The sequence below is a fragment of the Hydra viridissima genome, unplaced genomic scaffold (genome assembly GCF_058129835.1).
Source record: "Hydra viridissima isolate aposymbiotic clone 2 unplaced genomic scaffold, HvirCarnegie_v1 scaffold_8, whole genome shotgun sequence".
NCBI classification, from domain to species: domain Eukaryota; kingdom Metazoa; phylum Cnidaria; class Hydrozoa; order Anthoathecata; family Hydridae; genus Hydra; species Hydra viridissima.
Window position 1 is genome coordinate 15,188,422 of NW_028324307.1, and position 27,641 is coordinate 15,216,062.

General features: G+C 28.2%; 3 protein-coding genes across 5 annotated transcripts; 1 reads left to right on the plus strand and 2 right to left on the minus strand.

Annotated features, from left to right (window-relative positions):
- Nucleotides 1–883: 883 nt before the first annotated feature.
- On the minus strand, nt 884–8,026 carry LOC145194862 (ras-related protein Rab-7a). Of its 2 annotated transcripts, none has more exons than XM_090096052.1 (5): nt 7,941–8,026; nt 3,170–3,240; nt 2,341–2,467; nt 1,990–2,208; nt 884–1,884 (listed from the first exon to the last, which is right to left on the minus strand). In XM_090096052.1, exons 2-5 carry the CDS (start codon nt 3,223–3,225, stop codon nt 1,666–1,668), a joined length of 621 nt encoding a protein of 206 aa, XP_089952178.1. In that variant the 5' UTR covers nt 3,226–3,240; nt 7,941–8,026; the 3' UTR covers nt 884–1,665. The 2 variants fall into 2 exon arrangements, with proteins under 2 accessions (XP_089952178.1, XP_089952177.1); XM_090096051.1 differs by lacking the exon at nt 7,941–8,026 and adding an exon at nt 5,421–5,569.
- Nucleotides 8,027–14,404: 6,378 nt separating this feature from the next.
- LOC145194630 (coatomer subunit gamma-2-like) lies at nt 14,405–23,468 on the minus strand. The gene is made up of 21 exons (XM_090096704.1): nt 22,849–23,468; nt 21,707–21,756; nt 21,300–21,380; nt 20,615–20,686; nt 19,908–20,156; nt 19,464–19,550; nt 19,139–19,296; nt 18,851–18,987; nt 18,563–18,741; nt 18,230–18,330; nt 18,052–18,124; nt 17,614–17,857; nt 16,842–16,917; nt 16,632–16,735; nt 16,365–16,499; nt 16,181–16,255; nt 15,872–16,014; nt 15,542–15,710; nt 15,251–15,351; nt 14,995–15,133; nt 14,405–14,735 (listed from the first exon to the last, which is right to left on the minus strand). The coding sequence occupies exons 1-21, from the start codon at nt 22,880–22,882 to the stop codon at nt 14,506–14,508; spliced, it is 2,637 nt and encodes an 878-aa protein (XP_089952830.1). The 5' UTR covers nt 22,883–23,468; the 3' UTR covers nt 14,405–14,505.
- Nucleotides 23,469–25,092: 1,624 nt separating this feature from the next.
- On the plus strand, nt 25,093–27,150 carry LOC149885296 (uncharacterized). 2 transcript variants are annotated; one of them, XM_090096705.1, is made up of 3 exons: nt 25,093–25,225; nt 26,112–26,353; nt 26,764–27,150. In XM_090096705.1, exons 1-3 carry the CDS (start codon nt 25,180–25,182, stop codon nt 26,890–26,892), a joined length of 417 nt encoding a protein of 138 aa, XP_089952831.1. In that variant the 5' UTR covers nt 25,093–25,179; the 3' UTR covers nt 26,893–27,150. The 2 variants fall into 2 exon arrangements, with proteins under 2 accessions (XP_089952831.1, XP_089952832.1); XM_090096706.1 differs by having other exon boundaries at nt 26,767–27,150.
- The last annotated feature ends 491 nt before the right edge of the window (nt 27,151–27,641 follow it).

The window sequence follows — 27,641 nt, forward strand, 5'->3', positions numbered from 1 at the left end:
AATAGCAACTAAACTGATAGGAGAGTGATAATCAAATTTTCAATTAAACTTTTAAATTATTAATCAAAGTGTTTCAAGCATTTTTTAGTATTATAAAAAAATCCAATACTTTCCGAAATTTATTAATATATTCCGAAATTTTCGAAATTTACAATAAATATGATCATTTGGTAATAGCTTAACACTAATGAGAATCTGTATAGCTGATCTTGTTTAGGTAAAAATCCTAAAATGGGTATGGTTGGTACAAAAAGTCTGATCTTCCCGTCAGTGACCGTTGAAATACCTAAACCGACATTAATAATTTTTCATTACTTTTTGTCGTAGTCGTAGGAGACGTTGGATGTTTTTGTAGAGCCTCATCATACCACAAATTACTAGTTATAAATGTGGAAAGTGGTAATTATTGAAGTATACTGACAGATAATCACTGAAAAGAATGCACCTAGAAAACCTGTTATTTTTAAACATATTCTAGTATTATATAACAGACTCCGTCATATCTTTTAACGTTACAAAAAAAAAATCAATATTTTTAACTCTAACAAATTTTGCCTGGTATTGTTTACTTTAACATATCACTTACCAAAAATAGTTAAGCTCAATCGAAAGTGGTATAACTGCACACGTTTACAGGCATGCCTTAAATTACCCAAGCAACGCGAGGGAGAGCTCTTACTGAAATGTTAAACAGTGGTAACAATAACGCGACTAGGAGCCATTCAAAAATAAACAAAATGTTCGCGAAAAACTTTTTTTCTACAAGTCTTTTAACGTAGAATTTAACTTAAGCGTTAAGAAATATAATTTTTAGAGATTGACGGTTTTAACCAACTGTAATGAGTGATCTTTTCGAAGTACGATTTATAAAAAAGATATCGAATTCATTATTAAGATATAATTGATATCAATTTTCGCAAATACAATAAAACTAGCAGCTATATATGCAGTCAAATAACAAGAATAACTTACGACTAGAAAATCTATTAAAATGCAGCTCCAATCCGTGACCGATAATTATTTTTAGAACTTGAAGATGTGCCAAAAAACGGCAGGCTAGAAAAATCTCATTTCAATATTCGAGTTAAGATACACGTATTTAACAAAAATTATGCGTTACTTAAGTCTAAGAGTAATAAGAACTGCAGGCGCTTTAAGGCACAAGAACAAACAAAAAGTAATTTCAAGGCGTCAAGAACTTCAAAATTAACATAAAAGAAATTAATTTAAATTATAAAAAAGTTCTTTAAACATTGAATTTAAACAAAGGATAATTATGTAAATTACAACAAATAGATTATTCTTTTACAAACAAAAAAAAAAAACCCGGTCACGCCAGAGAAGAAATACAATAAAACACTGGCGAAATAGTTAACGCAAACATACGCTTTGGAAAAAATGTTTACACTATAAAAAAAACATACGAATTAAAACAAAACTTTTTTAAAGAAAATACCCATAAGGCAGAAATTACCTATAAGGATACAACTAATGAACAGTCAGAGAATTTGAGATGTGGAAAACCCAGGGATTCAAAATTGCAATTATGTGCATCTTTTTTCGCACAAGAGCAGCTAATGAATGTTAACGCTTTTTTTTTTCCAAATTCCAAAGCCTTTCAACGAAATTACATTCAAGACAAAATAAATATGTTCATATCAAAATTCAGCATGCACAGTCGCTAGAACGTGGTTTATTTTGATCGCTAAGTTTGATTTGATCTGGGAAATCATTGTATAGTTCTACTTCAGTTTCTTGGGCAAGTGCTTTCTTGGCAATCGTTTGAAAAGCTTGCTCCACATTGATTCCTTCCTTTGCACTTGTTTCAAAATATGGAATCTCATTTTTACTATGACACCATTGTTGAGCACGCTTTGCTGAAACCTGAATGAAAATTTTTACAAATCCTTTGAAAAACGTGTTTTGTTTATAAAATTATGACTTATGGTGAGGAGGTAATTAAACAATATTTTAGCATTATTATCATACCGCTCTATTTTCAAGATCGACTTTATTTCCTAACACCACAAATGGGAAATTTTCAGGATCTCTCGGGCTGGCTTGAATGAGAAATTCATCCCTCCAGCTATCTAGAGTTTTAAAAGAGTTTGGAGCAGTGACATCAAATACCAACACACAACAATCTGCACCACGATAGAAAGCTACCCCTAAGCTCTGAAAACGCTCTTGACCTGCTGTATCCCAAATCTATGAAAAAGACAAATGAAAAACAAAAGCTTATTTTACAAAAATAAGTTTTTGACATCACTTAATTCTTATTCAAAGTTATTAAAACTACTTAAAAAAATAATAATTTTATTAAAATTCTCAATGCAATACCTGCATTGTAACCAGCCTATCCTCAACCATGACTTCTTTAGTTAAAAAATCAGCACCTATAGTTGCTTTGTACTGATTGCTGAACTTTTTATTTACATACTGATTCATCAGAGATGTTTTACCAACGCTAAACACAATGAAAATAAAAGTTAAAAAATTTATGTATACTTTAAGTTAGTTGCACAATGGAAGATGGTTCTAGACAAAAAAGATTGGTGCAAGGTGATAGATTGTTTTATGCATTTAAACTTTAAAAAACTAAAATAAGTTAATTACTAAAAATTAAATGATATTCAAATTTTAAAAAGCTAAAATAAGTTAATTACTAAGCAACTCATATAAAAAGTAAAAAGTCTTATGTAAACAGACATCAAATATAAATTTCAAAAGCAATCCTTTTCTTAAAAGTTAAACTTTGTAAGCTAACTGCTACTTTTTTGTAAAAATACACTTTGCTTCAAACACAATTTACATTCATAAACATTCCTTTTTGTTTTGGATACCTTTTTGGAGAGAAAAACAAAATAACCTTTTTATTGTTTACAAAAAGTGTGCAGTGATAAAACTGGGATATTCAGTAATTTATTCTACTAAGTAGTGGTTTTGTTTCTATACTTCTTCAAGACCCAATGAGAAGTGACAAGAAATGAAAGTTAGTATATTTAGCAATGGATTACTATACTAAAAGCTAAATAATATTTTAATCATAATTCATATTCAAGACAAAAATAAGTAAATCTGGAAAAACAAAGAAAAACAATTCTTGCAAGAGTTAGAAATATGTTAAGATAAAGCAAATTCAAAATAGAAAAACAAAAGAAGCACTTACCCACTATCTCCTAAAATTATGACTTTCAAAAGAACTTTTTTGCGTGATGATGACATTTTTAAAGATATTAACTAAAAAATTATATAAAAAAATAAATCTTTTTAACGAAATAAGAAAAAATACTTAAAATTAAATAGAATTTATAAAACAAGCCTTAAAAATAACATCATCAAATATTCAATTTTACACATTTGTAGTGAATAAAAATATTTAACTTTGGTATTCATTTGGTTTACATTTACATAAAAAAAATATTTTAAAAATATTTTTAAATTGATGAAATACCATAAAAACTATTTGAGATCAATTAGGAAACAGATTTTTTACCTTTTTGACTTATGAAACCAGGACATATAGCACTGTTAAAGTTTTAATGCAAAAGCTACTCACCAGGTAAACAATAAGAATTAGTTTAAAAGCTGCATTTATTATAATCTGATAGTTGGCAATTAGGAGTGATCAGTGATCAAAATTTTTTACTCTCTTGCAGTTTATCAGATAATTAAAAAAAATCAAGCACTTGGTCATAATGTCTTTGTTTTTTTGTATATTTGTTTTATAATTAATTGCTGGTAGTTATGTCAACAGATTGAATTTCTGAAAGTTATAACATTTAATTTAGCTAAAGTAACTTTTTTATGCTTAATGACTAGGTATAATAATTACATACCTCTCCAGAGCTATATATATATAAAAAAGAAAGAAACACCACCAATCAAATAGAATCTTAACATGATAATATCATATCATAACATCTTAATATTGATACAATGAAAGCTTTAGTGAAATAAAATCTTGATATTAAGATGTCTTAATATTGATATTAGGATGTTATATAATACTAAATTATTGGGTTAATATATGACACCTTAAAATATTGGACAGGATTCGTGATCAGATGTTACTTCAAGCCCTGTCTCTCTATATTGATGGTGTAGTGCACAAATGTTATAGTACAGAAAGTGTATTTCTGAGAAAACCTAACTTGAAGTTAAAGTCTCCTTATAAAATCAACACACTACTGATAGTTCTAAAACACTGTCTTTACCACATTAAATTTAATGAAGTTGTTGCCAAAATTATAAGAATAGTTAGATGTAATATTTCTAGATATTTAACCTAATTTCACTGTATTTCACTATATTTACTGTAATTGAATTGGTATTTGTTAAAAAGGTTTTGTTTTTTTTTCACAATTTATTTCTCACATTTACCAGTTATTAACTGCTTCCATTCCTGTATAATTACAAGGAATAATATGCTAGGAAGTGTTTTTTTTTTTTTTACTAAAATATCCATACAAACATAAATTTTATAAACTTATTATTGATTTTCTGAAAACCTACTATTACTGAATTATGCGTTAAAAATACTCAAGAGAAATAGCAGTAAAAAAGAACAAATTTATCAAAGAGTCTAAAATCTATTCTTTTTGTGTCCGTTCCTCAGTTTAGTATTTTAATAATTGCTATTCTTTTTGTTTGTAGTCTCAAATAAATGACTATAACGAATATTTTAAAAATACTCAAAACTATATGAGCAACAATATCATCTAAATCAGTGACACTCAGTTTAATGAACATGTAAAAGAACTTTAAAACCTAAAAGTATAAACTACTGTTTAGAAAGCAAATAGTGATGGTGACAACCATCACTATTTGTATGTGTTAGTGTATTTACATTGATATAGTAATGCTAACATTAAATTCATTGTACAGTATTTTGCCAGTCTATTAAGCTGACTTTATCAAAAAAAAAAAAAACATTTTCTAATATATCACCAACACTAAGATTAACTACAAATACTTTGCAGCTCTGAGAAAACGTGCTGAACAGCAAGGCTTATCAGACTTCATTTGGGAGAAAACAAATTAACCATTTTTGTGCTACTCAACTTAATGCTTTGGAAAATTATGTGACTTAACTATATTTATGAAGTATAAGAAGTACACAGAAGTCTTATTTTACTAAACTTTTAGATTCATGCAAATATTTAATGAAGAGAAATTATTTTCCAAAATAATGTTAATTCCAAGCTGGTTCGGAAAACATTAGCACTATAAATCTTAAAAGTAATTTTATGATGATGCTTATGCTCCCTTTTTTTTTTTTTTTTTTTTAATTTGTCCCCAAAATGTTCTATTCTATTTCGGCAACTTTTCCAACTCTAAATTTAAATTCATAAAACACAATTTCTTATTTAAAACCATAGAAGATGCATTTTAAACAAAATTAAAATAGATTTTCTTACCTATAAGAAAAATAAAAGACAACAAATTTAGTATATGCACCGTTCAATAGTTTATGAGAAGTCTACTTAGTGTAAATTGTTGTCCGTAAGTATTATTGCGAAAACTTCGTTCCTTCTGGCAAATAAAGACAATCAAGCATTCTATGATGGAGTTTAAGTAATGAAAAACGTGTCGTTATAATTATCTCCATTATTGAACTTGGTTTAAATATTACCTCCGTATTGAAAAGCCATGTTCACTTCGTAAAAAAATATAATGTGATCACGAGAACATCAAAATTTAAAAAATAGCCCTTTCAGCAACTTATTAGCAAGCACAGTGTCTCTTAATAACAGCGTTTAATTTTATTACTTTTAATGTAGGGTTTTTGCATCATAAATAAAATACAAACGCAAAAAATTTAGCATCAAGATGATGTTTAAAAGAGAAATTTGAGAGGTAATTTTTTAAAAAGAGTTAAATTTTGCAATAAAAGTGAAAAAAACAAAACAAAAAAAGAAAAATTTTTTGAAGATAGAAATACATATTTTTAATAGTAATTGTGAAAAAATAAAAAGTAATAACTACGTATATGGAGCAACTCGTGGTGTGAAAATGGCGAGGTTTAGTTAAACATCTTTATCTGCAATTGATAATAATAAACAGCACAAATAAATGTTTTTCAAAACTCTGTTTTAGGGTTTATATATTTTTGTAACTTAAAACACTTTTACAATTAGTAGAGTTTAATATATTCTAATTAACCATTAGGTATATTAGCTTAAGTACTCAAGTAAGTTTCGTTTGCCATTTTTCGGTATTTTTATTTTGTTCAGAAACATCAATAAGCGTTTTAAAAAAATGGTCTGTTTGTTTAAGGTCACCAATAAACACAAATTAACCTCGGTTAATTCCCACTATCTTTGAAAAAGTGGCAAGTTATCTGTAAAACAAAAACTAGTTAGGCGTGAAAGTAATTGAAAGAAGAGGAACAATTCGCTATTTTGCATGTCTGTTGAATAAATACTCGAATCCTCTCCCACCTCTTCTTCGCCATTAACGTACCGTGGTAAGACCAAAGTCCTATGCTGTAAGAAAGTCCTAATTTAACAAATGATAAATCTTGTATATTGTAAAATAAATATTTACTTATACTTTATCATTTTTAAATAAAAATTAGATAGTTAAAACAACAAATTTATTTTTTCCAAATGTTTATTTTATAATATAGAATTTATCATTTGTTACAGAAGGACTTTCTTATAGCATAGGACTTTGATACGTCACACCACTGTAAGTTATTGGCGAAAAAAGTGTTTTTTTTGTTGCCCCCACAGTATAAGCCGTTAAAAGTTAACGGGGACAAGTTTTAAAACAAAAAACCTTTTGGAAAAAAGTATTCTTTTATTATTAAGCACAGAGTACTTTATATTTATTTCTTGTACTTAATTTATCTTTTCCTGTTAAGTAACCTCTTTCACTTTTTATTTACTGGTTGACAGAAAAAGCTGTTCCACTCTGTTGTATGAATCAAGTTACTTTTGTTTGCGAAATAATGCAGACATACTTCAAGCTGTATTTAAAAAAGCAAAAGAATTGCAGTTCAAGCTCCTCACAACTGAGGACTTTTAAGCTCCTCACAACTGAGGATTTTAAGCTCCTCACAACTGAGGATTTTAAGCTCCTCACAACTGAGGACTTTTAAGCTCCTCACAACTGAGGACTTTTAAGCTCCTCACAACTGAGGACTTTTAGCAAAATGTATAAATAGATTATCCAAGAGAGCAAGAAGTACGAGGTCCGCAGGTAAACGTGTTTGCTCTGCTCTGCCTTGCTCAACCATAAAGGAAGTTTCCGAAAATCAGCTTTCAAAACATGCCTATTCAACTAGTTTTTGAACTTGCTTCTTTTTGCCATACAATTTTCTCGATCAACGCTCATTAATTTATAACACTGAAAAGGTGAATGCAAAGGATTTACTTCCTAGAAAAGTCATTTTAGGTTAAACTTGTATTAACTTCCTTTTACAATGGCAGGGGAGCACTGCCCCGGTGTCGGTAAACGATACTGTAGTGATCAGCTCAAACTAGTAGGATTCGTTGTAGATCCAACGGTGATACTCATTACTTACCATTGCAGTCTTCTTTGTATATGGAGTGCCTTTTTTAGACACCTCTTATTATTATTATCATTATTATTATTTATATTATTATTATAACTACTATCATTATTATCATTATTATTATTATTATTATTATTGTTGTTGTTGTTGCTGTTGTTGTTATTACTATTATTATCATTATTGTTGTTATTAATATTATTGTTGTCATTAATTTCAGGTTATGTGTCTTTAAAAGCAAAATATTTTAAGAAATGTTTATTTGTATTGATATAAGTCTCATTTATTTACAACGCTGAACACAAAAATTTATATTGTCTAAACTAATTTTCAAATCCAGTCCCTTGATTAGCTTTTAATAGCTTAAAAAATAAAGGTCAAAAATATTATTTAAAAGAAAAAAGAAATTTAAAATACGCACAAACAAGTGATGTGGATATAATATTATGCATCCATAACATTATGTTATGTAACCATATGTTGTGATTATCAAGCTTTGCAAAGCATTTAGTACTTCAAAAAACAACTGTTTAGCAACAAACTTTAAAAAATGCACATAGGAACCATTTTTATTTAAACAAAAAACAAACAACAAGGTTTAAAACAAACCTAAACAAAATTAATCAACAACTGTGAGCACAGTTGTTGATTAATTTTTTTTAGGTAATTTTCCTCAAATAGTATGGACAAATGCGACTATCAAATCTCCCCAGGCCCAAAGACCAACGAATATTTTACTTCACATGACTCACGCAGGCAACGCGGGCGTACACGTCTCATTGAATCATATTCAGGCAGCTCAAACTGGATTTTCTTTAATAGAAGAATGGCAAGAAAAGATCCGGACCGCCTGTTTTAGTTACTGGCTAATTGTGTGGACCGGTGACAGCACTCATTGACTATGACTAAGTCATCTATGACAAGGTTATTCAACTGGAGATTTATAAGCCATAGTTTAAGTTACTATTTATACCATTAAAATTACCTCTCTAAACCTGGGTTTAAAACTTCTTGCCTACGACGAGCTCAATTTTCTACGTTTATTCCTCACAGTAACTATAGTTGAATAACATTAAAAACTGCTAGTTAATGCACTTTATAGACAAGAATAAAGACCTATTGCCAACAACAAAAAAAAATCGATAAAAAAGATCAAGTTAAAAACAAAAAGGTTATAAGATTACTCATTATGATTTCAACAAAAAAGTAATAAAAAAGAAACGCACAACATGCACATTTATAGCTTCTCATCAAAAAATACTTAGTTTATAAAAAGCAAACAAGTTCTATAAAAGTGTATTTTTGTTCCTTCGCTTTCTTTTACTTCACCTTTAGCTGTTGCCTTTGCTGTTTCAATCTCCTGCACCTAAACGAGAGAGCACAACCAAACTTCACTTTCACTTTTAGAAATATGTTATATGTCAAAAATCAAGTGACTTATATGCAGAAATGTACTAACGGTAACACTAGTTATAATTTGTGCAACAGTAACACTAGTTATAATTTGTGCAACAGTAATACTAGTTATAATTTGTGCATACCATGCAAATGCTAACAAAATGCTCACTAGTTTGTTTAAATACAGATTTGATGTGAATCTGCTTGTAAACAACGTCCAGATTTTTCGTCATTGCAGAACGATAATTTTATCAATTTTTTTCCACAAATCCAAATCAGCATGAAATGATGTGGCATGGAGCATTTTTAATGTGTAGAAATTTAACAAATTAAACTTCAATTGTTTATTATTATGACTTTTTTGATTGCGTAAGACTTGTTGTCAGAATAGCTGATAAAATTTTACAATCAAACATTTTCTTTATGATTCACAAAGAAAAAAAGTCAACAAGAGGAGAAGTAAGACGATATTCAAAATAGTCAGAAACAGAGGGATAATTGTCCATGTTAATCTGCCTGCTACACAACCTTGGCTGTGTCTCTGCCAGAAGTTAAAAAATGACCCATTTATGATAACTAAAAAAAAACACACAAACTAAATAAAGGTTCATTTAAAGTAAAGTTTATTAGAATCTCATATTGCAAACTGATTGAAAAGAGAAAATAAGATCTCTTTTTAAAACAATTTTTAAGACAATATTTGTTCTCCAAGCAAAAAAACTTACGTTGATTTAACAAGAAAAAGACAACATGTATCACCTAAAATACCCAAAGTATTTTTATAAAACCATAGAAAATCTTAAAATTTTAAATTATTTTTTATGATTACTGCATCTCCCACTCCACCCTCACCCCTCACCCCAACTCCTCACCCCCTCCCCTCACCCCCCACCCCATCTTCATCTTCCCCTACTTTTACAATTGATTGTGATAGAGAATTTACGTATACAAACATAAGTCTCAAAATCAAAATAAAGTGCTCTAATCTGAAGTTGAAAGTAGAAAATCATATAACAAATCGTTGACATTCGCCGTCTTGAATAACGATTAATTCGTTTAAAAGTCCATTCGCCATTCTTGAATAATAATTAATTTGTTTAAGAATTATCTTTTTAAAAGTGTAAACAACATGGTTTTTATTTTGTAACAAAGATCTCGAAAAATTCTATTATACGAATTCTATCATGTTTATGTGAAGCCTATCACGTTTAACTACCACACGCTACTTTGTTTTAGCTGGATTCTTATTTTGTTATCTAAAATATCTTCTATAAGTTTCATTGAATATTTTTAAATATTTTTTTATTATTACGTGATAAAATAAACTCTAAAACAACTAAAACTGTTTACCTTAAAATTGCATATATTTAAATATTTTTATCTTAAAAATGCATATATTTAAATATTTTTATCTTAAAAATGCATATATTTAAATATTTTTATCTTAAAAATGCATATATTTAAATATTTTTATCTTAAAAATGCATATATTTAAATATTTTTATCTTAAAAATGCATATATTTAAAACTGTTGACTTTCTTTTATAATATCACGTTAAGCCCCAGTAATTATCTCTTTTATGCCGTGCCCAAAGAAGAAGGAAAATTTCAAGATAAGTAAAAAGAAAGATTAAAGGTTTTTTTAAAAATTAGCCATTTGTTTTGTTGCAGAATTCAAATTTACAAGAAAAAATCTTTTTTTTTTTTTTTTTTTTTTTATAAAAATCATGTTTCAAAAGAATGACATGTTTTAAAGCTCTTTTGTGTCTGAACACATTCGTAGGAATTTTCGCGTTTATGAAACATCGAAAAACCTTTTTAAACTGCTTTCATAGTAAAAACCAGGCCATCGATTTGCTTTTGAAAGCAAAATCAACCGTAGAGTTAATTTACTCAAGGTAGTGAATGTTAGAGATTTCTTGTATATTTTTCTGCTTTCGATTTCAGATAAAAAGAATAAATACTTCCATTTCAAAATTTCTCAAAGATTAAACTTTTTTGTATTTGACAAGAGAACTTGTTTCCATTCATTTCGCTTGATTTTGAATGCAAGTTATTAGGTAAATGTGTGGCTTTAAATCGCAATTGAAATGAGCGAATCCATAGCTATAATTGCTAATTTGTAGTAAAATTTTTAATGAATTTTAAAGTACAATCAAATGAATAAATAATTAGGGACTCGTTTGAATAAATTAGGATTATTTTTTGGCCTTAATGCTACGATCATTGGAAAATATTACAACTTTTCGATGATCTTTAAAATTCGTCTGAAGTCATTTTCCAGTAAACGAAAAGCATTCTTTTTAAGAAAACTCTCGAAAGTCAAAGTGTTCTTTTGGTTTCGTTTGAAACAATCTGTTTTTACAAACCGTCTATTGACAAGTAAAACTCATTAAGTGACGCTGCAGCTAATTGCACTTAGAGAGTTTTACTTGTCAATAGACGAAATAACATGATTTAAAAAGCCGTGTGGTAGAAATCAACTTTTTCAGCGGAGTAAATTGGTTATTGCAATTTTTAGTTATTGTAATATTTTAGTTATTGTAGTTAGTTATTGTAATATTTAGTTATTGTAATATTTTTGGCGCTGAGAAAAGTATAGTTAATAAAATTGAAATGAAACTTATACTATATTTATTTATTTAAATAAAGATTAATGCAACCTATATTTTATACGAATTTATTTTTACTTAATGAAAAAATTCTGAGAGTGAAGTTGAAATCAGTTAACATACAAAGAACAATTTTCCTATTTCTTTTTCTATTTCTATTTTTTCCCCAGTACTCAATAATCATCAATAATCCCAGTACTGTCGTTTTGTAAGAATTTGTTAAGTTTATTGAACTACATTAGAACATTATGAAGTAGAGAGCGAGATAACTTGACTTATCGAGAAAATTATTTTAAAAAAAGTACACGATACACCAATATTTTCAACGAAAAAAAGGCATGAAAAAAGCGGCAATAATTATCCATCAAGTTCAATAGATAATCCACATAAAAGTAAAATTTTCTAAAAAACTTGAAGATCAGCCGGGATCTATTTAATTTTTGCCATTTTAAAAAACTTTATGTGTTTCATGGATAGTGTTCATAAAAATCCTGCTAAAGTTATTTGAGGATTTCGAAGCTGTAGGGCTTCTAAAGTAAAGTTTGGCGAATATGAAACTTAATGATGTTAATGAAACTTAATGATATTAATGATAACACAATAATTCGATAAGAAACTTTATTCAAGTTAGAACAAATTTTAAAATTAAATCATTTCTTCTTCATTCAAAATAAATTATTTCCGTAAATAATAATTTTAGTTAAACTGATAATTTTATTTATTAATATTTCTCTCAATTCATTTATAAATTTTTCTCTCAATTGTTCTCAAATTTTAGAAGTAAAATAAGCAATTTGTTAGAAACAGAAATAAAAAAAGATAAACTTCCAGTAGGCGATGTTGGCAATGTTGTTTCAGTTATAAATCTACCGAAATCCTGGAAAAAAAATGTGATCAAGTTTTGAGACGCTGAAACGTAATGTTGTTATCCTGGTAGATGTCAACCACAGAGGGTTTTTTTTTTCAGAAGTGTCTTCGTAGAGCGCAATGCGCTCTACATATCCATAAGCAGCTCAGAGCGCAATATTGTACACGCATGCGCAATTATTTTATTATAACAGTGCCATTTATATTTCACAATAAAGCTGGTTAGATAGGTGGTTAGGGTAAGGGTTAGGGTTAGAGATAGGGATAGGGATAGGGATATAGGATTGGGCTTCAATTAGCAACGGCCTTTTTTTTTCAACTGATTTAAAGATGTTAAAAGAAAAAAAAAATATCAGAAATTTGCTTTTTAGAGATTATTTAATAGAACAAAATAATTTTCTATATTCCATTTGAAGCTAAAAATTTTTGGTTGATCTTAAAATTTGCTACCTGCGATTTAAACACTACATTTGAACGTTCTTTGGAATAAATTCTTAAAAAATTTTATTTCATTGTAAATTAGTGACAAACTAATAAAGTTCTTAGTATTTGTTGTCGATTGTACCGAAAAGAATGAATCAAAACGACTATTTAAGCTGTGGCATTTTATAACAAAATTTATTACAAAAATTTAAGCGAGAAAATACTAGTCTCGATAATTTGTCTCAAAATATTTCAATAGTTTTGTTTCGTTTCGATAAAATATCTATAACGAGGCTTTTTGTTTTGAGATGACACCTTATTTCTTGGACAGCTTTTCTAACTTCGCTTTGAAGCTTTATTTCTTTTCTTTGTATTTTCTAAATTTTCTTTAACCTGAGTCAGCAGTTTTTAATTGGAAACAAGAATTTCGCTATAAAACCGAAAGCATCGTAGCTTACAACTTTGGGAATGTTTCAAATAGTTGTTTTTTAACAAAAGATATTCCGAAAAAATAGAAATTTATTTTTAAAGAGTAAACTTAAAAAACATAGCAGTCAGCGAAAACTATCAGCTTTTGTTAGGTTAAATTAGTTTGTTGAAATGTTGCTTGAATACCGGACAACAATTGCGAGCTTCTAAAATGAGCAGTGTCAAACAGGGACGCTCAAAAAATGATTTTGAGCAAGCAAAGACTCAAATAAGACCTAGATGACTTTCCATATCGAACCTAGGGTCGTTGGGTTGTATGGGAGCGTATTGTGAGTTCAGATCTTTATTTTAGTCAACACCACTAAAATAAATAAATAGGGCTTTACGTTAAAAGTGAAGTAGGCAATAGAATTACGAAAAAGACACCCAGGAGAATTCAGTATCAACTTAAATATTGATGTTCGGAAAATCTACTTATTTTATACAGACATCGTCATCTGGACCAGAGACCCTTTGATAGTGATGACACCTACGACAACAGGAAGACGATTATCTAACAGAGCCAGATCTAAAGGTCTTCTTTCATTTCTATTAAAAGTTAGTAAAAAAATTTGCCCAAACGCGAAACAGAACTCAAACTGAAGTACGATGGAAATGCTTCCTATTTATAAAAAAATATTCAATTTCAAAGTTTTATTTCATAATTTGATTTCAAATAGATCAAAGCTTTAATAACTTTTTGTATGAGTTTATATCACAATGAAACTTTGCCATGTTTATTTAATGTTCAAAATTCCTTTAAATATGAAGAATGAGTTGCAAATAAGAACACAACTTGAAGAAATTGCATTGGTGTTTAACCCAGTAGTCCAGTGAGCGGAGGAACAATACGAGAACAACAGGAACTTTAATTATTACTTTTTGAACTCAATGATTCAATTATATAATTCTATTGCAGTTAATAAATGTAAACACTCAAAACATTTAAGAAGTCTGGGAAAAAATTAGGATTTGTGTTCATTGTATTAAACATTTCCATTAATATCGCTATGCAATTACTGAGTTTTTATGTAAACTTTTTAAAAATCAGTTCCCTTTCTTTTAATGTTGTATTCATCAAATATCAGGAAAAAAGAAGAAACAGTAAACACAGCTGTTTTCTTTAAAGTTTTATTATGCTGTATAAAATACCGAATGACAAAAATAAAATTCTTTTGATGAGAAATTTTCAAAAAATTTCATAACTTGTTGGGTCTATTACCCAACAGCTGAGATCATTACATCGCAAACTATTGGATCAGCACTCCTAACGCTCAAATGCATTTGAACGCCATCTCGAAGAAGCAACTTTGCACGAACCATGACATCAATGCCGCTTCGGTATATTCCAGCTAAGAGTAGCGTGTGAGAGCTTTTATCAGTAGGTACACGATCTGAACGCTCACATGGTTGAAGTCCAATAAATTGAATAATTTTCGTAACGGCTTCTGAAAGTTAAAAACTAAGAACGTAATAAAAAAAAAACTATAAAATGAGAGATAATGACAAAGATATGATGGAGATATAACGACAATACAGTATTAACAAAAATAAACTTAAACCATTCGCAAAAATATAAATTTTATGGATTAATGATTTTAACTTTGAGTGTTTTGAAAATTTTAAAGAACTAGAAAAAGTTTCATTTGAAGCATTCGTTCACTATGACAATTTAATGAATTTGAGTCACAAAGATTTTAATCGCACCGTCTAAACTGGTCATCTCACTAAGAGCGAAAGTTTCCTCTTTTTCGTTATCTTCTCCAATTTCATCCCATGATGCTGAGAAATTGGTTCTTACAACCCCTTGAACATGGTCAGCTACTACTAGCTCAACGTCTTCCAACTATAATTCAAAAAAATTCTATATTAAAATAACTTTAATCAATAGTAAATCCTATAAACGACAACTAATAAAATGTATAATAAACCATGTGAAGCCGAAAAAAGGAAAAAAACTCACCACATATTCATCGTCATAACCTTCATCGTCATCTGGCTCACCAGTGTTAGGATCACAATCTTTAACGTTAAATTTTAAAGTGCAAGAGAACGATGCTGTAACTATAAATTTCAATAATAAGTTATATTTTTGCGCAGCTTTCACACGAATTTCACATCAACATAAATCTTGCTTTTTAAAATATTTTTTTTATTCATCGTTTTTTATAATTAGAAACATACCGGAGAAACATTTTTCTACTCATGGTTTTTAACATAACTTTTTAAAGATATTAGCAGTTAAAAGAGAAACCTGAAGAAGGGTCCTCTGAGTACTGCACGCAAGTGTATGTTGTTCCTGGAGTGCCATAAACCAGTTTCTTGCATGGTATCATAGCAACAACACGAACATCATCACCAGTCTCCATATTTACAGTTACATTTTCAAGGATTTGATCATTTAAAGTGTTAGTACAGTTAAACTAAAAACAGAACAAAAAATAAATAAATAAATAAACTTCTGAATAAAACACTGAAACTAAGAATGATCAAAAATAATAACTCTAAAAATTTTGAAGATTAAATTATACTAAGAATTAACAATGATTTTAATAACAAAGCAAAACAATTAAATCTGCTGTACCTGGAACACAATGTGCTCAGAGAACGTATGTTTAACACAACTGACAACATATTCTGTTTCACTCTCAGTCAATTGCAGTGCTTTCTGTGAAGATTTGAAAAGTGGACCATAAACTGCAAGCTCAGGAATAGCAGAAAGTTGTTCTACAAGATTAAAATGATTTAGATGATTTTTTTGTATGAAAACTTACTTTAAAAAACCAGCAACAATTGTGCGACATCAAATGATGATCATTAAAGATCAGACTGATCAAAATTAACCATCAAGATGCATAAATCTGTACAGTGCACATATAAAAAATTTTATAACCTGCATAAACATCTGTTCTAGTAACAGTTTGTGCAGAGACTCTTTGAGAAGTACTGATAGCTGTTGATTCTCCAGCTTGAAGTTGAACAATAAATAAAAAATGATAACAAATAAAATTACTTCATGATTTGATAAAAAAATAAACTTAGCATTAATTAAAAAAAAAGCCTGCTTTAAGAAATACCTGTTTTAATGCTCTTCTGCTCATGCAGAGGTACAGTTGCCAAAGGAACAATTTTCATATCAAATGGTAAACTTGTTGGCTCCTTGAGGTATGCTGCTAGTGCCCTCTCCAAACCAACAACAGATACATTTAATGCTAATGGAAAAAAATTTTAAAATAATTATTGCAGCTTTAGTTATTTGCATTTCCATTAATAGTCCTATCAAAGTGTTATTTTAGTATATATACAAATATTTTTAAATAATAATTTAATAAAAATAATCCTACAGTTTAGAATGTAACCAGATGTCAATTGCTTGTCTTGCTTATTTAGAATATGATAATAAAATGCAGCACGATCTCGTACTTCATCATCTGTATCCATCATACACCTGAAAATATCAACAAATAGCTTTAAGTTTTTAATGTTTTAAAAACCTTCAATTAAAACAATTTTTCTTTTTTTAAACAAAAATAAAATAAAAAAAAAAAAGAAACCTTGAAAGAAGCACTAAGATACTTGGAAGTAAGCTTTCACAATGAGCACCAAACTTTGCTAATGATGTGACAGCAGCTAAGAACATAAATCTTTTTATTTTTAATCTTAGTTTGAAAAATTCAAATAAGTTAATCATATTTTTACTTTATTGCTACATAATGCTGATAACTCTTTGTTGGTGTTAGACTTTTTTTGTTAACTAAATGGTTGCGTCCTCTAAATTTTCATATACTTACAGGTTTTTTTAAAAAACATTTTTCTATACCATGAAAAGTTTACCTTTTAATAAAAGCATCAAGCTTTGACTAATTAAAATAAGGATTAAGAGCATTATAAAAAAAAACCCACAGAAAACACAACCAGCCCAATTTAGTAAAATATTTTAGTAAATCTTAAACTGCTTTTAACCAAAGAATACTTTTAAAAGTATACATTTAAGTAAGGTGAGCAAGGAAAGTGTGACTAATGTCTCAATACTCTAATAGATTTGAAAGAAAAAGCAAAAAATTTTTGATTTATCATAGCTATTTACTTTATGTGAAAAACATCAAACACTTGAATTTGTAATCTAATACAATACAACATTTATATTACATTATGCCAAACACTTGTATTATGTTACAGCATGCCACATATAAACATTAAATTAAGAAAATCAGTTGATTTCAATTAATTGAATCAGTATTAAGAAATAAAGTGCAAAATTTTATAACAATCTTATAGAATTGCAATTCTAATTTTATAATAGGACAAACCTACTAAGTAACTTACCAGCACGAACTTCAGCATTTTCCAATATTACACGATTATAAATGAATCTAATATATTTAGATGGTGATGGTGTTCTAGGACCTTCTTGACCCAACAAATAAAGAATTTTGGTAGATAAGGATGTATGCTCACAATCTTCAATGAACTCACAAAGGTGAGCTAATCCAGATTCCTTTGCATCATTGTTCTCTTCTATGATAGCCACAATTGCATCAACAATTGCCTTTTTGTAGTCAAATCCTCCCTAAGAAAAAACACTTTTTAAAATTTTTTAATCTAAACAATTATAAATGATTATAGTTTTAGTGCATAAAAGAATATTAACATTAAGAGTTATTATATGAAACCTAACTAGAGTCAGCATATAATCTATCAGTTTAAATTGAAGTTAATTTAAAATAAGCTTGGAACTAGGGAGAGATAAAAAAAAAAACTTACATCCTCTCTTAGCATAGTAGAGAGAAAAGTCATCATAATAAGATGTTTTCGAGGGAATTTTAAACATAATGCCCTGTTAAAAAATAATAACCAATTAGTTTGTTATTTATGTAAAAAAGAAAAATCAAAATAAAACAAAAACGTTAAAAAGAATCTCTTAAAACACTGTATTAATTACCTAATAGCATCAACAACTACAATTTTAAATTCATCAGATATCTCAGACATAAAAGATGAAATTTGTTTCATTAGCCTATCCACACTGTTCTCACTTCCAGTCTAAACATCAAACAAAAGTTACTGAGCAATAATTCCATTACACAATATTTAGCAGTTTTTAAAATTAGATAAAATTTGTATAAAGCATAACCAAAGAGATAACAGACACAGGTGGACTTTATTAAAACAAGATATCCAATGGGTTTTTGCTTAGTTAAAGCCTTTATTGATTACTTCTGCTTAAATATAAAAGAAACTAAAAAACTTCTAAGAGCAAACAAAATCTCTTCACCTTTAGTAATGTTGTTATAGCCAGGGTTGCGATACTTCGATTCACATCAGTGATTAAATTTTCCAAATCCAAATTACACGTCATAACAGACTGTGGTTGTAAAATAGCAACTTTATTAAGTGTACGCACAGCAGCAAAGCGTAAAGTGGGGCGGGGTGAACTCAAAAACAACTGCAATACTAAAAGAAAAGACATTTAAAATATTTTAAAATATTCACTTTTTAATCATTTTTAAGTTTAAATGCATCATAGATTAAACAGATCCATTAATATTACATTAAAAGATACCTGATACTGCAGGCTGCAAATCCTTGCTTTTCACATTCTTTAAGTTAACAAGAGCTCTTGCTGCTTCATAAATTACCAATTCACTCTTTTGGCGTAAACAGCTCTCTAAGAAGTCATATAACGAGGCATTTTCTGTACTGAAATGCAAAATAAAAAACCATTGAAGTATATTGATGATGCAATGACTATTTGTAAGCACAAAACTTATATAAGATTTTTTTGTATATATAGAACTACTCTGATGGTAACATTTTCTGGGTCAATCATTTAGAGTCAAAAAAAAGAAACCTTTCTGGATCTTCATCTAGATATTTGGCTGCAATTCTCACTAACAGGCAATAAGCATAAGGAGACTTTAAAGTTTGGCGAGACAACTTGGTAATCAATTTAGACACAGCAAGTTTATCATTCTGCTTAACATGGTACAGCAATCCAAGACCATGATACTAAAATTAATTTCAATTATTTACATTCTTTTTAAGTTACTAATAAAAAAAAATAGTATAAGTAATGTTTATAAAAAACTAATAGAAATTTTAACATAATAATAAACTTTTGAACTTTAAAAGTTTAAGATGACTGAATGACAGGTTTTTTGTCTGTGTTAACTTACTTGAACCATGACATTTTCACTACTGACAGCTTCTTGTGCCTCATTAACCCAGCGCTTAACAACATCAAAGTTTGATTTCAGAAGATGCTATGAATGAGTAATAGTAAAGCTATTTACACTATCAATTTAATCTTTAATTCAAAACTAATCAAATATTATATACTTAAAGAGATGTATTTTTTAACTGTTCAAGTATTTGTTACTGTTAAAGATTAAAAAATATATATACTGGGTTGCAAGACATCAAACACACACCCAGATAAATACTAATGCGCAATTAATCTTTATATTTGAAAGTAGTTTTTAAACCATCTTATCCTGTTACTTTTCTTGAGCACCTATAACTAATCAATTTCAGATTTTAGTTAAATTTTCTTTTCTTTTTATGCACTTGTAAATCAAAAGTTGATTTTAGCATTACTATGAACTTCAATGAATTCTTACCAATGAAGACACAAGTGAAGCACTCGAGACTGATGAGTTTCTGTCCACAATTGCCTGTTTCATATACCTCTCAATACCAGTTAACATTTGAGAATCGGTTATTTTACACAATGCTCTAATGGCACTTGCTCTGAACATGTCTTCCTTGCCAGTCATGTCTTTTGTCAAGCTACTAGTAACTATAATTACATCTTCAGCAATGTTAGCCAATTCTTTAATAGCTAAGTAACACATTCGCCGAAGAGTGATCTGAAAAATAAAAATTTTATACTTACAGTTTTGCTATAAATTGTAAAGTTTGGTTTACAGACACAAATTTAGGTCAATAAAAAATGTCATGCTTTGTTTATTACTTTTACTTATTCTTATGAAATATTTAAAATAAAATTAAAACTATATAGTAAATTTAAATATGCAATGAACCCTGAATTATTGAAATTTTTTTTGCTGCATCAAAAATTCTATTGTTTACAATTTTCTTATCATTATATTTCTTATATGTGTAAATAAAAAATAATAAAAAATAAAAAATAAACAAAAACAACTTTAACTAAAGGCTTTTTAAAATTCCTAGACTTTAGAAAATCACATTAAAAATCAACTATGATGATTTTTGATGAGTTTTTTTATATATAATGATTTTTAAAATTATTTTTTACCGCAAAAAAAGAAAGAGTATTAATAACTAATGAATTAAAATCACTTACATCCTTTGATTGAAACAATTTTGTCATTGCAAAAAATGTTTCTGTTGCTTCTGTTGTTCCAAATTGCACTCCCTTAAATAGAGAAACTAAAATTATTTAAAAACTTGTTAAAATGCTGACCATATGTAATTCTAATAAGCTTCATGTAGTAGAACATTAAATTTAACAAGTTTTGATGCTTCATTACATCAAGCTTATTACATATACATAAATCTTAAATAAACTACACAGTTAACTTTAAATAAAAAAAAAACTTTTGTTTTTATGAAAGAATTAATTCAACCAGAAATTATCAATAAGACAAGTTTATGTTTCTTAGTGGTTAAAAAGGTTTTGTTTTTATAATCTTTTTCTATTTATGATATACATATATATACATATATATGATATAAATATCTTAAATAAATTCATACAACCCGTAGCAATTCTTAGAGTGGTTCATCAGATTTAAAAGTTAAAATATGCAGGTGCTATTTACTACGGCTCATATTACCTGAGTAATGTAAGAAAAAGCTTCTGAACAAAAAAGTGGGTTGTAACTTATTGCCAAGTATACACCAATTTTGTTTAACTGATTTTTTTTAAGTAGTAATTATTGTTTAAAATTCCAATAAACATAATTGTTACTATTTAACAAAACGTTAAACCTGTTTGTTCAATAACAATGAAAAAAAGCTGAAAATACCTGATTTATAAGATAGATAACTTTGCATAAAATATGAATACATTTTCGAGTGTTGATTGGTGTTTCATTGAACACTCTGGACTAAAAAAAATTATAAAACACCAAGACTTAAACTAAAAAAGTAAAACTTTCTGAGCAAAACCTCAACAAAGCTTTATATTTAACAATAAAACAATAAAACTCCATATACATTTGGATATTTGTGCAAATATATATGGAATTTTATTGTTTAAGATAAGTATTACATATTATATAGTTTTTTTTAAACTTTTTTTTTTTTAAATTGGTTATGTTGCTCCCGCTCCACAAGATGGATTGGTAGGGACTTGTACATATTTTCACTTTATATTTGACATTTAGATTTAAAAAAAAAAAAAAAAATCAAAATGTAAAAAAATATTGAATACCTCTTGGAGAACTGTACTTTTGTCCAAATTTTGAAAAGGGTTTAACAAACCTAAGATATTTTCCAAAATATTCTATTGAGTTATTATTGCAAAAAACAATTTCAGAATTCAGTTTTAAAATAAAGAAAATCATAAATAGTTATGAAGGAATATTAAACTTAAGCAAAAATAAATGATATATTGGGTGAAAAATATGACTGAGTGAACTTTTGTACAAAATTATATTTCCTGCATGCAAATCTGTTTCTTAGATACTATATAAATATTTATGTAAATATTAATTAATGATTCACAAATGATATTATATTAAAGTGAGTTGAAATAGTCTGTAGAATGCAACTTTCAGATAAGGATTTATATATGACTAAATCTTAATTCTGTAAAAAATAAAAGATAAAAAAAAAAGAACTTTCAGAGTCCAAAACAACAATAACTGCCAATATTAGAATAACTTAATACTGACATCAAGATAATACTATATGGTTCAAAATTGTTAAGATAATCTACTAATATCAAGTAATATCATGTGATCTTGACATACAGAATAAGATTGGTGAACAGATATTATTTCAAGCCATGAATTAAGAAAACACCTTTGATTGTCAGATCAAAAATTAAAAGATATAAACCAAACACTTTTAAATGAGTACCTATTTTTAATCAACTGAAAATAAGTAGTCTGTTGCTAACAATAGTAAAAGAAATTATGCATATGATTTTGGTTTGAGCAAGGCAACAATAAAGTTAAGGGTCAGTAGACTCACTTGCTATTTCAAATGATTTATTTGAAAGTAAGTTCTTTAAAAGAGCATATTTAAATTAAAAAGATTTGATAAAATATCTTTTTTTTTTTATTATTATTAGTAGTGGGATTCAGTTATGTTTATTTATGTAAAAAAAAAAAAAAAAAAATCTAGGATTTGTTGCTTAAGTTGTCTTATAGAACTCTTTTTTTTTCAAAAGCTGTTTTTTAAATCTTCATAAAAAAAACTCAATCAATAAATGTAAGCTAAAGTCGTTACTGGTACAAAAGACCAGCTTTCATGATAGTAAGAGTTTCATGATCATAAAGATTAACTTTGATGCTAAATATAAATATACAACATTTTTCAAGAAAACATTTTGTTTTAGGCAAAGCTCACCTCCTTCTTCATCTTTTTTTTCTTTCTTCAGCATGGTCTTATTAAAAAAACAAGCAGAATTAAGGAGAAATTAACTTCAACTTTTAGCAGCCTTACGAAGAAAATAGTTAACGTGTATTTTAGTTAACCCGGGGTTTAAACTGATCAAAGTTTTAACTATTACATCACAATAATAAAAAAAAAAAAACAACTAGAATTCCGGTCAGTCTGCAGATTTCATTTCGAATTTTATTGCTTGAGACGGTATATCAAAAAATAATTAACTTTCAAAGAAGTTATTTAGAAACTTTTTAAAACAATGGTATGATCGTGCCTTTATGTGCATATATTAAACTATTATGGTATATGCCACAGACTATTGCACATATAACGCTCAAGAAAAAGACAATTATCAACGATAGTACGAATCAACGGTACGTTATCGGACACGGACACGTTATCGACAGTAGTACGGACAGGTTCCTTTTTTGAGTAGGAAACCCTCTAGTAAGTTCCAATCGACATTTTAATAAATATGCAAAAGTGCCAAAATAATTTAATTTGTAATAAGCTTGAATTTTTCTCAATGTGCTGTAGCTTAAGGTAGAACTTTAAGCTTCTCGTTGATCTAGAGTAAGCCCGTTATCGATAAATATTATCTGTTAGTTAAAATTTGTTTTTAAAACTTTAACGCTCAGCAGGCACTGCTTCGCATTTCTTTAAATTTGTGATTTATTTATATATTTAAAAAAGGTTCAGCAGATGTTATTCAAAAAAGATTCTCTTTGAATACAAAATTAAAAAAGAAACAGTTTAGTCTCCCAAAATAGGTTTTTAAGAAGATTAACAAGATACATAAGACGAGTTTAAAAAAAAAAACTTTAGAGCAAGAAAATCTTATCACGCCAAAAAAATACTTTTAAACATAGTGTTTGGATTACAATAAAAAAAACACAGCACACGTTTCAAACCGCTGTTTACATTATTACACTTACGCTTATATCATATTTCAGCAAATTCGAGACCAATAAGAAAATTTGCCATCGCTCCCTTCAACAACTGTTTTAAGCTATCCAAATTAGGATATCGTCTGCTGCGGGCCAAATCCTCCGCAAATCGCTTTTTTCAAGCCAATAGGTTTAAATTTATTTCAGAAGGCCAATCTTCAGCTTCAATGAACTCCGATGCATAAGTCTCCAGCCAACTCTGTGTGGATTTTGACTCATAAGCTGTAGAACCTTGATGGAATATCCAATAACCAAAACTACACATGGTGTTATTAGGAAATATGCAATCTTTTGCGCAATTCATACGAAATGAGGTTTTTATAGCGTCATGTCTAACAATTGTATAGAAAATGAAAAATGCTCCAATGCTCCAAAGCGTAAACAACTTTAATGCAAGCACACGCACAGCAGACAGACTGGATACAAAAACTTAACACTCGAATCAAATAACTTTGCTGAAGCTTGTAATCATCCAAGACATGCTCCAAATTATAGCTGCTACCGTATAAAAAATGTATGAGGTGATCTTATGATGTTGTTATATAAATAAAAAGTATTTAACACGATTTGATGATGTTGCATACAATCAGCAACTCCAGGAAAAACATACAAAGTTCCTCAAAAGAAAAAAAGGATTTTGATATGAATATGCTGTATACCAAAGTATATGTTTACAGGGCAAAGAAAATCAAGTTTAGAACTTAAAATTAAGTTTGCAAGTGTCAACTACTCATACAAGGTTTACCCAAAACGCTAACAATAATTGCTCAAGAGAAAAAGAAACAGGATAAAACTCATTTTTTAGATAATTTTTTTTAGAGTCTCAATTTCTGAGGCAAATACAAATCTTGAAGAATTTGAAGATTTTATAAATCAGAGCAAAAAGCTGTTAAAGTTTTAATATTTTCAATTCCCGTTTTTTTCCTTTTAATTTTGAAACAAGTTTTGTTGTAATTAGAAATTTGAACGGTTTTTTTGTCCAAAAAAAAAATAGTTTTCTTCTAAATGTCTTTTGTAATGAAAAAACGATATGCAAACAATGCAATAACTATTAATTTAGTTCTGTTGCAAATACGAAATGATGACTCAAATCCTGGAATTTGCATTTAAAAACCATTAATTAAAAATTTAAATGTCATGTCATTTAACATTAATGAAAATGAATGCAAAATTTCTTTTTTTTTCTCTTTTTAAATCAAAGACAAAACCTTTCGACTACCTGAATACTTCATTTATCTCAATAGCGCTCACTGAAATCACCATGGAAACAATACTAGTTTTTAAAATGTACATTTTCTTTTGAAGTAAATGTTGGAAATCTTTTTAAAGATATGAAATAACTAGAATGGATGTATTGCTTGTTGTTATATTATTTGCTTGTTTTGCCAAAGGTAAACCGCTAGTGCTTATAGCTACTGCTTGATTTTACACGTTGTTTTACCACAATAAACATTGTTTCTTGTAATTATTTCTTGGTTCCATTTTAAAAGATAATTCTTGTGCCGTTGTTGTATTTAATTCAGACAATTTTCACATTTTACACACGATTCCACTCAATTTGTTAACTACACTAATAAAATGTGTCATTTTATCACCTATTAAAAAGTGACACATTTTTTATCTTTATTATTATTATAAATAAATCTTAAAAACAAAAAAAAAATTAACTGAATGAAAGCTCCCCAAAAAAAAACATTTTTAAACAAATTGAGACGCAGTCGATTTCAAAGCAAAATAAGCAATACAGAATTATTATCTTTATGCCTCATCTACTTTTTAAACAAAAGCGTTTTTTATTTCAAACTAAATTTAAAGTCCTTTTTTTTTTCTTGCTCCATATTTTCTTACCGCGACCTTAATGTGCTTTTACACTTAGATTAGGTCGACTTTATTACACTTAGTATATGGTCGACTATTATGACGGTTGTTTCAGACTAGTTTTAAATATTTTCAGTGCTCTGCATCAAAATTATCTTAACAGACCAACAACTATAGTTAACAAGCAAAGATGTTACATTTACACAACAATGGAGCTCTTTTTAAAGAAACTGTTTTAATAAGGATAAGCATGTTTCAAGTGTAGTTAATGAAAAAATGTAGCTGCTTTGAGCTTTTGCAATGCTTGTGCAACAGCACACGTCATGTCGAGAAAACTTATGGAATCAACTAAGTTTTTGAATGTGTTTTTTCAGTTGTTTTTTTATTACTTCTTAATAAAGGAACATAAAGTATGTAAATAGATTGTACTTATATATGTAAACAAAATTGTACTTATAGAAAATTCTGTTCTTGGAAAGCTCTACTGTTACACCTGTGATTTGTCAAACGGTTCGAAGTGCGAAGATACTCCTTCCAGTGTTGATAAAACTCGATGTAACACTAACTTAAACATAAAAATGTTCTGTTTTGAAAGAGATTTTCAAACAACTAACGGTCGTGTTGTTAGTCAAAGAGGTTGCTTAAGGAACGACTTTTACAAAAACGGCTGGTTATGCCCTAAAGATGCTAGTTCTTGCAAAGTAAATATTTTTAAAATATCTTTTTGACATTTTTATTAATGATATAAATCTTTCAAACAATTAGTACTGAAATAAATCTAACCCAAGTTGAGTAAAACGATTGGAAAGGGGATCTGTTTAGCTCATTCGTGATTGTTTCCACTTCTTTTGATTAATCATCGAATTCATGGAGTCAATTAAAAGTTAAGCTTTTCACGATGAAAAATATTTGTAAAATTCATAAAAAAGACATTTTTTTTTATTATAGCGCTATATTATGGCGCAGAGTACTTCTGAAAGCAGTAATGCGCTTTTTGATAAAGCATTTAATGGTGATAAATGTGTGTATAAATCTAATATTTCTAAATAAAATCCTTCTTAAAAGTAATCTGCAATCGTTGTAAACTTTTGGCATTTGCATTTTTTTTTAGCAGAAGATTTGTAGTTCTCACTTATGCAACGGACCAACCTGCAGTAGCGGAAAAAAAATTCAATATACCGTATGGCTTCTCGTGATAAACACCTTGTCAATTTTAGTATTTCATTTTAAAGAAATTTGATGGCGGAAAGAAAATGGTAGACAAAATTTCAACCATTTTTTAAAAAAATGCTAAAGATAATCTTACATTAATCCATGCTTACTAAAAAACTCAAAAATCCAAGCCCTATTACAGTTTGATTGCAGTCTTATTAAAAATCATATTGAATGTCTTTACAAAGAACATTCATAAACACCAAAAACGTATAAAAATGTTCTCTTTGCTGATATTTAGGTATTATAAACTTTTTTTAAAACGGAAAGACAAAATGACGAAAAACTAAAGTATTTCTTTGACTGGTCGTGTTATTGAAGTATTTAGAACGTTTCATTCAATTTTAAACTTATATGCTGAATAAAAAGGTTTCCAAATGCAGACGTGCAGACGGAAAAACAAATTTTTTCTTTTTTTATAATTTGACACTGGTGACAAGGCTTAAACTCTTTCTCTATTTCTTTCATTCTTTCTTTGACGTCAGAACACACAACACCGTTGTTTTGTAATTTTGTAGAGGTTTTATTTAATTTTTGTATTTCATGGCTGATGATTGCTGCTAGGCATGAAACTTCAAGAACCATACATACTTGTAATTTTATATATATATATATATATATATATATATATATATATATATATATATATACATATATATCATAATGTTAAACAAAAATATATTGTATTTGATTAACATATTTCCTATATCTTTTTAAAGACTAAATTTAAATTCAAATGTTGAGATTAGTAAAAACAGTTTAAAATGTGAGATTATT